Source organism: Nycticebus coucang, chromosome 10, assembly GCF_027406575.1.
Source record: "Nycticebus coucang isolate mNycCou1 chromosome 10, mNycCou1.pri, whole genome shotgun sequence".
NCBI classification, from domain to species: domain Eukaryota; kingdom Metazoa; phylum Chordata; class Mammalia; order Primates; family Lorisidae; genus Nycticebus; species Nycticebus coucang.
Genome location: NC_069789.1, coordinates 88244882 through 88259929, shown reverse-complemented (window position 1 = coordinate 88259929; position 15048 = coordinate 88244882). Strand labels below are relative to the sequence as shown.

Below are 15048 nucleotides of genomic sequence, written 5' to 3'. Positions count from 1 at the left end.
TACCCCTATCTTTCTGTTGCCTTTGTTGGGGCAAACAGAGAAAAGAGGAGGCTTTGGTCTTCAAATACTACCAATTGAGCGGTTTACTCTAAACGTGGTCCCTCTCAGGGTATTTAGGAACTAGAAACCACGTACAAGTTGTCTTTGAGGTTATCCCAATCCCCAGCAAAAGGCGCGGCTACTTCCGGAGGTGCACCGGAACCTCTTGGCAGAAGGTGTGGCTTCCAGCGGGAGCGAGTTAGGAATAGGACTACTTCCTGCTTCTAGACAGGGGCGGGTGAGGGGAAAGGAAATAGCTGTAGGAGTGGCGTCCTGACTGCGCTAGCGGCGGTGGAGGAGAAGGGAGAGAGGAGGGCGGAGAAGGCAGACGGGGCTGCGGCAGAGAAGAAAGTGTCAGAGCCGGTAAGTGAGCCGCTGTAGAGCAGGAGACAGCGGGCAGCGTCCCTACACTTGCTTTGCAAATCTGCGATCCCAAGTTGCCCAGCTGCTTACTGGCTTTGGGACATTGCTTGGTCGAACGCCTGTCATTCGGCGCTGAGAAGAGATTGTTGGGGGGCCGGGGCCGGGCCTGACCCGGCGCCAGACTGCGCTTTCGCTGGCTGACTACCCTGTCCAGAGCCAGGAGAGGCGCTGGGCTGTCCTGCCTGGGAGTGCTGAGGATCCGCACCCTGGACAGCTTTCCCAGACAGTGTTTGGAATTCGGGAGAAGAAGGAAGTACTGTACGTCCCACTTAACCCTTAGGACCTGTTAAGATCCTGTCCAAAAGAGTAGTGAACATTGTTTTGGGGTCTAAGGAAAGGCTTGTAAAGAGTGTTGTTCTAGCACTCTACTTAGATCCTAGAACTGTATTTTCCCTGTCCTGTTCAAGCTACCCAGATTTTTGGAAGCGAAGTTGTTTGTTTTTAAAGGCAAATGCCTCCTCCTGCTCCTGTCACTTTGGGACACGTTGCTAGCCATCAGATCCACTGTTACACAGCGTATTCCTTAGCGGATCAAGTTGGTAGTCCTGCGGGTGTCTGGTGATTGTTCTATAGCCGTAGTTGATGGCGAGGTAAAAGTAAAATATCTCCAGGCACTTTGTGAAGAGAAGCAAGACTGACCTAGCGATCCAGACTGCTTAGAGCACTTTCCCTCACTTTTTTCCACATATAATCATTTTGGCATGCAGAGAGAGATAATCATCTTAAAGTACCTGGATTCATCTGCAAAAGGCCTGTAGTATAATAGGATCTAAAATTCTTGATAACTGATAAAATGAGTGAAATGATTATATATTGTTGCTGGAAAAAAATCAGAAATAGCTTTTATTAAGTTACTGCTTTTCTTTTGTCTTAGGTTCGGCTTAGAGTGTGGTGAAGGGTACTTTTCATGGTGCATGGAAGGAAAGCCAATGCGCAGGTAGGCATTTAGGAAGAAAACCTTTGGATTCACAGATTGAAATTCACAATGTTGTAATTTAAAGCTTTATTTAAATTTTTTAAAAGATTTTCAAATCTTACAAAATTCTGCTCGGAACTTAGGTTCTTGTTCTAAAATATATGAAAAGTAATATCAAGAATTAATAGCTTTTTTAAAATGTAGAAGTTAAATTTCTAGAAGTGGATTTTAATGTAGTACTTAACACTTGAATTTTTATTTTTGCATGGTATTTTTTGTGATAAGTAATCATAAAGTGCACTATAATACTATGTAAGCTTATTATAATCTTCAATTCCCTATATAAGGTAGAAGGTTCCGTTGCCATATCAGAAAAATAATTAATGATAATACACTGTACTGGTTGCCTAATTATGGCTTCGGGTATTTCATTCATGGTTAATAATGCATATGTTCTGTTAATTAAAATACCTGCATTGCAGAAAAGGTTGTGGAAGGACTAAAAATAAATTAGACATATTGACTTAGTCCATAGAAAAATTGAACAGTTTATAGAAAATATAGACACTTATAGCCCCCCCAAACCCTAGAATTTAGTAATGCTTTTTCTTCATTGTTTCCTAACAAATGATAATAGTTGAGACAAGTTTTTTGTTTGTTTGTTTGTTTTTGTTTTATTGTTGGGGATTCATTGAAGGTACAATAAGCCAGGTTACACTGATTGCAATTGTTAGGTAAAGTCCCTCTTGCAATCATGTCTTGCCCCCATAAAGTGTGACACACATTAAGGCCCCACCCCCCTCCCTCTGTCCCTCTTTCTGCTTTTCCTCCCCCCCATAACCTTAATTGTCATTAATTGTCCTCATATCAAAATTGAGTACATAGGATTCATGCTTCTCCATTCTTGTGATGCTTTACTAAGAATAATATCTTCCACTTCCATCCAGGTTAATATGAAGGATGTAAAGTCTCCATTTTTTTTAATAGCTGAATAGTATTCCATGGTATACATATACCACAGCTTATTAATACATTCCTGGGTTGGTGGGCATTTAGGCTGCTTCCAGAGACAAGTTTTTTAAACTCATATTTATTAAATTCTATTTAATCATCTATTTAATATCAAAGATAACTCTTGCAGAACATTTTAAGATGAAAAACATTTTCTAATGGAGGTATGGTTTATAACTCAGAAGTACAAGCAAGAACCAGAATGTGTATCTTTCTCCAAATCTGTTGCTGATTTATCAATTGACCTTGAGCTGTTCACCTCTGTACCCCAATTTACTTCTGACTAGGACATTGGAATTAATGAATGTTTGTAAATGGTTTGGGATGTTCAAATGAAAAGATGTTGTCAGGTTGATAGCTACCATTATCCTATTTATATCTTACTTTGTAGTAGGAATATTTGACTGAAAAGTACATGAGGAAATAAACAACATATATTAAATGCTTCATCACTTTAATTTCTAACATAATTGATTGCAAAAGCCACTGATTGCTTCTCATCTTTAGCTGCCATAAATGTCATATCTTATGTAATTGCTAAAAAAAGAGCTTATTATTTTTTTGAAAGAAAGACAGAGTGTGGGAATATTTTTGGTTTATCAGTAATTTCTATATAAAATATTTGCATAATTTCTCATACTTGCTGTCTTTTTGCTTTATTACATAATATCGTCAGTTATTTAAAATCATGCTGGATAACTCTAATGCCCTTACTTGTTAAGTTACAGCTCTTCCTTCATCTCCATCACTTGGCTAGAGCCTAGCCTATCCATTATGCTCTCATCTTACTTTACCTGCTGTTTACATTCAGTTGTGGTCACAATTCCCTACCTTTTTCTTACTAGGCTGCTATTTTTGCTGCTGCAACTCAGAAGGCAATCTCTGTAAAGTAATACTGGGCCTATATTCCACTATTTTAAATTAGAAATAACTCTTTACATTGAGATTTTGTGAATACAGGTTCATTTTTTATACTTGATTGTGAGCAATTTGGGTCTGATATATCTTCATATGTTGGCCATACCTAATACATAATGATTACTGAATAATTGTTTGAATGACTGAACAATTTCTACAGACTTCTTCCTTGCCAAAAAAACCCAAAAAAAACAAGATTGAAGGCTCAGCACCCATAGCACAGTGGTTATGGCGCCAGCCACATACACTGAGGCGGCTGGTGGGTTTAAAACCAGCCTGGGCCAGCTAAAACAATAATGACAACTGCAACAAAAAATAGCTGGGCATTGTGGCGGGTGCTTGTAGTCCCAGCTACTTGAGAGGCTGAGGCAAGAGAATCGCTTAAGCCCAAGAGTTTGAGGTTGCTGTGAGCTGTGACATCACGGCACTCTACTGAGAGCAACATAGTGAGACTCTGTCCCAAAAAAAAAAAATTTTTTTTACAAGATTGAATATTATTGTTAAAGGTCTTCTAACCCCTAATAAAGTTTTATGAAATCAGTTGGTACTTTATTAATAAAGTTTTATTATGCTCATTTATTTATTTAACTATTATGTGTACATGATGTAAAATTTAAAAGATACAATAGTATATTCAATGAAGAATAAGTCTTCCAGTGCTGACCTAGCTCCCAGTTTTTCTCCCCAAAGGCAGCCACTATACGCAATTTCTTATGCATTCTTTCAGAAGCATTGTAATCCATGTATAAGCATGTATAGGATGTTTTACTTTTTTAAAGAATCACTAATGTCAGTATATTATGTACATTCTTCTTTTTCTTTCTATACTCACTTTACAACGTGTATGCTGTGACAAATAAAGAACTACCTTACTCTTTTTAATAATTACATAGTATTCCATTATATTAACCAGTCCGTTTTGAGAGGCATTTAAATTATTTCAACCATTTTGTTACAACCAGTTCTGCAATGAATATCCTTGTAGATAGCTTTTACCTAAATGTGTAAGTATAGAATAAATTCTTAGATGTAGAATAGCACAAAGAGTATGTGCATTTTTAAATTTTGGTAGATAATTGACAAACTTTCCTCCATAGAGATTATATCTATTTATAATCTCACCAACAATATGCCTGATTTCCAAGATACTATTTTTAATCATATATTTCATCTAGAGATACTAAAACATTTTTAATGTAATTCTTCCATCTTTGATTAAATATATGAATGGGAAACTGAGCCTGATTTTATTAGAAATGGGTTTATTCACTCACCAAACCTTTATATAGCACACGCTCTATGCCTGTATATTGCATATATACAAATGAGTTGATGGAAACATATCATAACAAAACATGAACAGAAATTTAGTAGCAGTGTAAACCCAGAGGAGGGAACTTATGTTCTGGGAAATGAGAATATCACAGAAACTGTGATACTTGAGAAAGGATAAAAATTTACTTATACTCTCTCTCCACCCCTCTCTCTCTTTTCACCCCTCTCTCTCTTCTTTTCTCTCCTCCTTGGTGCTGCTCTGCAGCATCCCTCCCTCGTCAATAAAAACCTTTTGTACAAGCAAAAAATTTTTTTTACTGATAAAGAAGGGAGTTAATTATAGACATCATAAACAAAATGAACACTTAGTGCAAAAAAAACAGAAGACACAGAAGTCTCTGACATGTATGAAATGCTGAATATATCTGGAGGCTGGGGTACATAGGGGAAGAAAGCAAAACAAGAGAAAGCATTATGGAAAATGAGGCTGCAACCATGGGAAAGAGTTATCTTTTAGGTATTTAAGAGTCAGTATACATTGTTATATAGATAATATTTGGGAGTTTTGGCTCATTTTTAAACACATGGGGGTTGGACTGGAAAGAAATGATGACCAAGAAATGACTTTTAAGGAGTTGTGGTAGTTTAGATGAAAGATGATGAGGACCTGAAGTAGATGGCAGTAGGGATTAGTAAAGGAGGTGGAATTGAGAGCTTGTTTAATAGTAAAATCAAAAGGATTTGATGAATGTGGAAGGAGGAAAGGGTAATATTATAGTTGACTCCAAACTTGGGAAACTGGATGACACCATGATGAGAAAAAAATAAAGGAAAATGAACAGGTTATAGTAAGCCAAGAATAGATTCTATTTCATACACTTTAAGATTATTATGTCTAGGAAACAGCCAGGTAGAGATAAGAAGCATGTAATTGCCGGGTGTTGTGGCGGGCGCCTGTAGTCCCAGCTGCTCAGGAGGCTGAGGCAAGAGACTCAGGAGTTGGAGGTTGCTGTGAGCCATGTGACATCATAGCGCTCTACCGAGGGCGGTAAAGTGAGACTCTGTCTCCACACACAAAATAAATAAATAAATAAATAAATAAATAAATAAAAAGCATGTAATTGAAGTATGGGTCTGAGGCAAAAGAGAGATTTGAGTCAGAAATTAAAAAAATATTGAGGCATCAACATGCAGAGGGTTCTTCAAGAAGTAGGATAAACAAGGGTGGAACAGAAAAAGAAAATGCAAAGGACAGAACCCTGGGGAGTACTAGGGGGTTTAAAGTGGTGCCTAAGAACCCAGTAAAGTTCTAAAATGGGTAAGATGCTTTGGGTGCTTTGGGTCTTATTTTATTTGATTGTATCTAAAGTTTTCATTGATAATTTTTTACTCACAGTAAAGATCAGAGGATCTGCTCCTTGAATTTGATTTCAAAAGACAAAAACAATTCCAAAAACAGATCTCATATCTTTGAAATTTCTGACTTATTCTAGTCAGTTTAAAATGTATGATGAAGGTGCTATCCTCTCTCTCTCTCAGTAATTAGCCCTTCCCTCACCCTCACTCCTACCCAGCCTCCCCACAATAAATAAATAAATAAATAATAAAACGTGTGTAAAAATATTAGTAGAAGATATACCTGCTCATTTTTAAGTAGTATTTGTTGATTATAAATATATTTATGTAAGCTATGAGAAATGTGAAAAAAATACAGGAAAATAAATATGCACTGATTCTTAAATAAAGGTAAGAACTGATAAGAAAAAAAAGATACCTGCTTGATTTGACTCTTCCCTAGTGTGATATGCATGACAGATTGGCTTGCACAACACCTCTTCTTCCTTTTCTCCCACTACTACAGACACAAGAAAATTAAATACTCGACTTGGTTTCTTAGTCTTCTTTGCATTTGGGGATGGCTGTGTGATACAGTGCTGCCAATATGATGTCAGCAGAAGTTGGTGAGAGTTTTTGCTTTCCTGACATAGATGGAGACCAGCTTGCATTCATGGCTATGATCTTGCCTTGATCACTGGACTAAGGCACCTAATGCTTACACTCATTTTATCTAATAAGCAGAGATGCGATGTCTGGGGGATGAAATATTCATGACCTGTTTTCAGAAAAAGGGATTAACAACCTGGATTTCTGATTTGGAATCTCGTATGAAATATAGTGCCTAATGTGTGCCCTTGTAGTAAGCAGAACTGGCACATTGAGATGTTTCTGTTTTGAGGGTTTGTATGCCCAAATCTCTAACATTCCTTATTCAAGTGTATTTAGGACTATAAACAATGATCAGCTTAACTGAACCTTTTTTTTTTAAGGGCTACCCTCCTTTACCAATCCCTACTGCCAAATTAAAACAAAATTTTTGATGTAGGAAAAGGGAGGTATTCATTGCGATAGGAAGCAAAATTCCAGACTAAGGAAAAATTCTGCGAATCTTTGGACTAAGAGATAAAACTTTGTATGTTTTCTAAAACTTCTTATTGTACTTGATTTTCATATTGTGCTAGCCACTTAAGGAAAATTTTTCTTTCCTCAGAGAAGACTATTACTTTTGGAATAATAGATCTGAAAAGTATATGACTTGGTAACTGAAATTTGAAGTTGATTAACTTATTCGAGGTTGATAGAAATGTTATTTATTTACAGGGGTATCAAAAATTGTAACATTCTCACTTGGTGCCTGTAGCTCAAGCAGCTAGGGCGCCAGCCACATATACTGAGCTGGCGGGGTCGAATCCAGCCCAGACCTGCCAAACAGGGTTTTTGCTTTCCTGACATAGATGGAGACCAGCTTGCATTCATGGCTATGATCTTGCCAAACAACAATGACCACTGCAACCAAAAAATATCTGGGCATTGTGGCGGGCGCCTGTAGTCCCAGCTACTTGGGAGGCTGAGGCAAGACATCACTTAAGCCCAAGCGTTTGAGGTTGCTGTGAGCAGTGATGCCACTGCACTCTACCCAGAGCGACAGCTTGAGACTCTGTCTCAAAAAAAAAAAATTGTAACATTTCTTGGATATGTTAAATATGAGGAATATTTAAGATATTTGATTTTTTTTTTAGTTTACACTTACTGTATGCAAATGATTTGATTATGCTCTTTACTATCATTTTTATGAGATTTCATCAATATTTGTAGGAATAACCCATCCATTTGTCTAGCCTAAATTTCCTTGTCTTCCTAAACCCCTCTGACTTACCCTCACTCATTTTAGCAATTTACTCTTGCTCTCTTTCAGAAAATCTGTCTCTGAAATCGTAAGTCCTCATAGCTTGTTCTTGGACTGTTAATCTCTTGAACACCCACTAGTCTGTTCTTTGACCTAGTCAAATTTCTATTTTCATTCAGTTTACTTCCTCACATACTCAACCATTTTTCTAGCTATCACTTGACTTCTTAATTTGTCTGTGGCATTTCCCAACTCTAGATTAATCCAGGTATTTATATTATCTAGTCTTGGCTATTGAGTACTGCTAAATAAAACTAGCCACAGGGAGCTTATGCTACTACATTCGCAGTCTTTAATATCATTTGGGCCAACAGTGTTATCCAACAGTATTTCTCTGAGTCCCTCCTCCGTGCTTACTCATTTCCTACAGGTGCTATTTCACACCCTTACTCATCATCACTCCTTTCACTAGTAGCAGATGCCCTGCTCCTCAGCTTCTCAACTTGAACTCACATCAAAAAGACCATCGGGTATGAACTTTCCCAACTTCTGTGTAAGATGCATTCCTTCTGAATTTTGGTTCTCTAAACCTCTAGTCTTCAGGGATCTTACACCATCATTTATTCTCCTCTCTTTTGCTTACATTTTAAAACTTCTCCTTTTGCTTCTTTGCATCACGGTATAGTCATTTTCCAGTCTTTCCCCTTTTTAAGCAGTCATAGTATGATACCATATGTCTCATCTTTTTGCAGCCAAGCTTCTTTCTAGAAATACTTCATACACATTGTACCTTTTTTCATCTTCATTGATCACTGCCATTGAAAACGTCTTGGTTTGCCCCATCCAACCTCAAGGCTATTGACTACTTCATTCAGAGTTTTACTGAAACTTTGGGGATAATTAAGGAGGTCATAAAGTTCTTCAGCCATTCACAAACTGTCTTTCTCCTTAGATCACAACCTGCCACCATTCTTAATCATTCTCTTTCTCTTTTTTTCTAATTCTCCCTTTCTCCCTAAAACTTTCTCTTCCAAATTACTATTTATTATAACGAGCAGCTTAGTTCTCTGTTCTAATCCTGCTACTTCTACAACAGAGGTTTACAATCCTAAGATATCTTTAAGTAGTTCATATAAATGTATGGCACAACTTCATATCAAACAAAGGGTGGTGAGTACTATGGGAAACTAAGCGTACATGCCCTCATAAAGAGATTATTCAAATCCAATTTCAAAACAAAACAATAAATAAATAAATGAATAATAAATAAAACTCTGCCTTGAAAGAGTTGGCAATCAGCCAATAAAATAACAGTATTTAGTCTTTTGACATTTTCACTTCATTTAAAAGAAGGGTACAAATTCAAACCATCATTCTAATATCTTAGTACTATATTTGGAAATTCTAATAATGGAGGGAGAACCTCTCTATGTAGGAGTACCTAACCAGTCAATGCATGGGTAAATTTCTATATTCAACTTGATTAGTAAATTTAGAGTATGTGGCTAATTTTACTATTGCACACTTTAAATACTGTATTTTTGATATCAGAATGTTTTGAGCTGAAAGTCCTTATGCAAACTGGGTTAGTCAATATGGGACTCTTTTATTTATGTGACAAGTTGGTCGAAGGTATGGGTTGGTTGGTTGGTTGGTTGTTTGACACAGTCACTTGACAATACCATCTTGGACCCAAAATCTTTTATTTGCTTCAGTGTAGCTTTTGCAGTATCATCTTTCTAACCTAAAATTATTTCCCCTCCCCCCACTTCCAAGGCCACATTCTTCTTTGTCAACATCCAGTGAAAGAACTCCTTGAATCATGGAATATAAGTCTGTTCCTTATGTAAGTCTGATTTGAAGACCAGCTTAGGTAAGGGAATGCCATCAGCTAATTGATTTAAGAGAAGCCAGGATTCATCCTTAAATCTGGGGATATAGTCAGTTTTCCCTGAAGAAATGTGACTGGGTAGAGGAACAAATCAAAATTATGTTAAAGTTTGAAATAGTTGCTGGTAAAATATGCTATTACTAGAAATCATCTTAAAGTTATATTTTTCATAGGAACTAAAAAATATATGACATCTGCTAAAGTTGTCTTCAGAAGACAGTATACCCTTTTGATTTTAGAGAAATCTGCTAAAGTCTTCATCAGAAGACTTTATGTCCTTTGATTTTAGAAAGACTAATTATTTCCGAATATTGACAGAATCATTTTATGGGAGAAGGCAAAAACTTTGTTTGGTTTCCCTTGTTGTTAATCGTGGAATGAGTCCAGAATAATCTTTTCACTCGCTCCTTCAACCTTAAAATACATTTAGATTTAACCTTGTAAATCAAGTTAATAAAAATGTTATTTGAGTGTAGTTTCTTTTTCTTTACACTTGTAATGTCATTAGTCTAGTTATTGGTCTAGAAATCCACAGATTGAAAAAGCAAACAATTTGAGATCCCAAAGTTTCTTTACATGAATTTTTACTTGGACAATAATGCTTGTTCCCACAAGTCTTTAATTAAAACTTTTTCTAGGGTCCTGTTTTGTCTTGGGGAGCAGTTCACACTTCAGTTCATCTCCTTCCCCCCCCAGATCTTTAGAGTCTTTATTCCATCAGACTTCAAAGAAGTTGTGAATATATATGTGGCAAGGTATGAACACAGACTATTTCTAGAATCCTTATTATAATTTCTCTTCAAAGGCACCCAGAGAAACATAGAGAAAAAAATTCCTCTTCTGCCAATAAAACCCTCTGGACATGGCTCGGTGCCCATAGCTCAGTGGTTAGGGCACCAGCCACATGCACCAGGACTTGTGGGTTCAAACCTGGCCCAGACCTGCTAAACAACAATGACAACAACAACAACAAATAGGCATTGTGGCAGTTGCCTGTAGTCCCAGCTACTTGGGAGGCTGAGGCAAGAGAATCGCTTAGGCCCAAGAGTTTGAGGTTGCTGTGAGCTGTGATGCCACAGCACTCTACTGAGGGTGACATAGTAAGACTCTGTCTCAAAAAAAAAAAAATACCTTTGAACATGATGAAAATGATGGAGGTGTGGGCTTAGATTTTTTTTTTAAATGCACACATTTACAAATAGCAGAACCACAGCAAAAATAGCTTAGTGTATATAATTAAATGCAACTTAGAATTAAATACAACTCACAGTATTTAAAATGAAGTGCTCCTGAAAGTGATCCTTGTTCTTGTTTCCTTTCATTATTCTCCTAAAAGAGGAGCATAGTCCAGTCATGTGGCTGTGTGCTTTTTCTCCCATCTAGGAATAGTGGCTACATAGATCAGATTGCCAGGGTCATTTCCATTTCAAAAACTCAGTCCACTTGCCCAAGAAGGATTGGGATAATAAAGCGTAGAATCTGGAGTCAGAGGACCTACATTCAGACAAATCTCAGCATTGTCATTCCTGGTGACGTAAATGCAGTTACACAGTATCCCCATATTACAAATGATGAACTTGAAGATCAGAGAAGTTAAATCGTTTTCCCAAGATTATTCCTCATAAATGATGGACCTAATGTTTGAACCAGTTGCAAGCTGGTATTCTTTCAAGAGAACTAGACAAGAAAATTTTGAGGTTGTACTTTATTTTGTCAAGAAGAAAAGTTTATTCAATAACTATTTAGTGGGCACTGGATCCAGATGTTAGGGACAGTAGTGAAAAAAAGAGACCAAAAGTGTTTTCTCTTACAGAGCTTACATATAGTTGGAGGAGAGAACCAATATATTATGTCAGGAGGTGATATATTTATGAAGAAAAATTAAATAGTAGAGAGTAGTTGAAATAAGTTACTATTTCATATAAGGTGATCTGTTAAGTTGACAGATGAGGAAATTCCTGAAAGAAATTAGGGAGTGAGCTCTGCAGATATTTGGGGGAAGACTCTTCCAGAAAGAAGGACAAAGCTCTGAAGCAAAGGGAGCTTTGGCATGTCCCAGAAACAGCAAGGAAGTCTGTGTGGCTGGAGAACAGTAAGCAAGGGGAAATGAAGAGATGAACACAGAGAGTTAGCCAGGGGAAGAGTCATGTGGAATTTGGTGAACCTTAGTTGGGCTTTATTTCTTACTGTGAGCATTTAAAAGATTTTAAGCCTAAGAGAGAAAATATGAATTGGCAAAGGTGGAAGCAAGAATAAGAGGCTATGATAATATACCAGGTGAAAAAAAAGGTAAGGATTGCCTAAATTACGGTCAGGCTAAGTGGAGATGTAGAGAAATTGCTGAATTCTAGGTAGTTATTTGGAGGTACAATGACAAGATTTGCTGATGGGTTGAGTTTGAGGTTCAAAAGGGAAGAGTCCCCAAGATTTTTGGCCTCACCAATTCAAAGAATGAAATTGCCTTTTATTGTTCTGGAAAAAACTAGGGAAGAGACCTGTGGAAGGCACTGAATCAAGGAATCCATTTTAGATTTAAAGCTGAGATTTAAAAGGCTAGTGGTGGCTCATACCTGTAATCCTAGCACTCTAGGAGGCCAAGGTGGGTGGGTTGCCTGAGCTTACAAGTTTGAAATCAGCCTGAGCAAGTGCAAGACCCCGTCTCTAAAAAAAAAAAAAGAAAAAAAATAGCTGAGCATTGTGGCGGGCATCTGTAGTCCCAGCTACTTGGGAGGCTGAGGCAAGAGAATCTCTAAGCCCAAGAGTTTGAGGTTGCTGTGACCTAAGATGCCACAGCACTCTACCGAGGGCAACAAAGTAAGACTGTCTTTAAAAAATAAATACATACATAAATAAATCTGAAATTTACTGCGTGGGTGAGAATGGGACATTCATAAGGATCTGAATTCAGTTTTATCCAAGTAGAAAATAGGAATCCTTTAGCCATTCACCCATGGGCGATGGGAACCATGCATGAGATTAGGTGAGCTCTTCCAGAATGTATATAGTGAACAAAGATCTAAAGGCAGAACTTTGGAGAATGACCACATTTAAGAGAATTGCTTTCTAAGTTTGAAAAACAGTTGTTAAGAGTATAGAAATTATCCATTATTAAAATGCTATACTAATGCAATAATAAGATTATGAGTTGTTTTTATTATAGGACGTAGATAAATTGAAGCTTTCCCACATTGTACTTAGGTAAAATGGTTTATAGCTGAGTTCAACAGTAACATCTTTATGTATATAATTGAGGTTGGAACAATAGTATTTTAATCTTAATATAAAATGTCAGTATTGTAGAAATTATTTTGAATTGCCCTCTGTCTTTAATGGTGATTTTTTTTTTAATAAGAACCTTGATTGTACCACTGTTAACCGCGTGATTTATTCTTTCAGCATCTACAAGGCACCATTAAGAACTGTGGTTAAAAGCTCTCTTGATTGTTTATGTTCGTGGTAAAAATTATTCTTTAACTGCTCAACTTTATATATCAGTCTTTAAATTGTCGAGCAGAAACAGTGTTGTTTCTACCAGACATCAGAAATTATGAACAGTCTGTACTCTAGAATACAGAATCACCTGTCTACTGAGGCCAAACATAGAAAGACTGAATTTATAAATATTTTGGAAAAAAATGAAGAGAAGAACCATGTTCTTTGTTTTCATGTTATACCTTTGCAATGCACATGCTCTTCCTTCTGCTAGCATGTCCTTTTAGATTCTCTTCTCCTTCCCAGGAGAATCCTTCAGTACCGTAGTATTTTATTATACCGTAGTTCTTGTTAGTGCTACAGCTTCAGGGGTAGCAACTCATAGCAATACTGTCCCTTTGCAGGCCAGATATTAGACTCTCTGAGTATAGTCATAAATGATTAATGTCTGAGGGAGGCTCCCAGGAGGCTGTCCTAAAACCCAGTGATCAGAATGCTTGAGTCATCTTCTCTTTAAATAACATGGTACCATTGGAAGAATTTTCTGTCAGAGGACTAATAAGTCTATGATCCAAAACAGAAATATAATCTGAAGCATGGGTATGAGATATTTCACTTAAGCTCTGGGAAAATGCAGTGTAATATGCCTGCTTTACCACAAAATACACAACCTCACAGTCATCTGATAGCGTATACCTGTCAGATCTAGGATCTTTCTGAATGATGTTAAACAAATAACTTCATAGATTTAGCCTCTCTGATCCACATTGTTTTCAATTTTACTGAGGCATAATTGATATACTCCTAAATACACATATTTGATGTATGTACATTTTGATGAGTTAGGATATACACACCCACCCATGATACCATCACCACATGCAAGGTATCAAACATGTCTCTCACCTCCAAAAATTGCTATATCAGAAACACTTTTTTTTATCCTGGTTACCTTCTTTCTGGTTATTCATGTTTCTCCCCCTTTTGATAATTAAGTCTGATTGCTTCTTCATATTCCTTTGAATTTTCCACATTCCATAGCAAAATGCCTTGTACATTAAAATTAATTCATAAATATTTGTTAAAAGAATAATCGCCATTTTAATTAAGTCATTCAGAGACCAAAGAATCCTCTGAATTGTTTGGCTCTCAGTAAGTATCTGAGACATCTTACATACTCCTTTATATAATCTGTGTGTTTGTGATTAAAGGGTTCTCTGTGGGTTTGGGGTTTTTTTGTCTTTTTTATACTTCTTTAGAACCATTGTAATTGACTAATTTTAAGACATAACAGAGACATATATCCTATTTGGTTAAATGACAAAACTTTTTAAATGAATTATGTGTCATTTGGAGTAAAATCTCTTCTCTTGAAAGTTAACCAAAAGTTTCAAATCTTGAGCAACTGTCATTTTCTATTTTTTCTTTTTCTTTTTTTTTTTTTTTTTTGAGACCGTCTCACTTTGTTGCCCCTGATAGAGTGCTATGGCATCATACCTCACAGCAACCTCAAACTCTTGAGCTCAAGTGATCCTCTAGTCTCAGCCTCCCAAGTAGTTGGGACTGCAAGTGCCCGCCATAACACCCAGCTATTTTTAGAGACGAGGTCTCTCTCTGGCTCAGACTGGTCTCAAACTCGTGAGCTCAGGCAATCCACCCACCTCGGCCTCCCAGAGTGCTACCCTGTTTCCCCAAAAATAAGACAGTGTCTTATTTTAAGGTGTGCTCCCAAAGATGCGCTAGGTCTTATTTTCAGGGGACATCTTATCTTTCCTGTGAGTAGGTCTTATTTTCGGGGGATGTCTTATTTTCGGGAAAACAGGGTAGGATTACAGGCGTGAGCCACCGGACCTGGCCAACAATTGTCATTTTCTGATGTAAGACTCTGGTTGGGTGGGGTGGCTCATGTCTATAATTGAGTACTCTAGGAGGCGAAGGCAGGAGGGTTCCTTGACCACA

The 15048-nt window shown here is 37.1% G+C and overlaps 1 protein-coding gene across 2 annotated transcripts in view; it reads left to right on the top strand.

Annotated features, from left to right (window-relative positions):
* Positions 1–242: 242 nt before the first annotated feature.
* Positions 243–15048, top strand: part of KLHL20 (kelch like family member 20) — a 59167-nt gene continuing 44361 nt past the window's right edge. The window contains exons 1-2 of one of the 2 annotated variants that reach the window (XM_053606806.1): positions 243–402; positions 1337–1399. In XM_053606806.1, the coding sequence (XP_053462781.1) occupies positions 1377–1399 (23 nt within the window). In that variant the 5' untranslated portion in view covers positions 243–402; positions 1337–1376. The remainder of the gene's footprint in view (positions 403–1336; positions 1400–15048) is intronic. The other variant, XM_053606807.1, reaches the window with a different exon arrangement.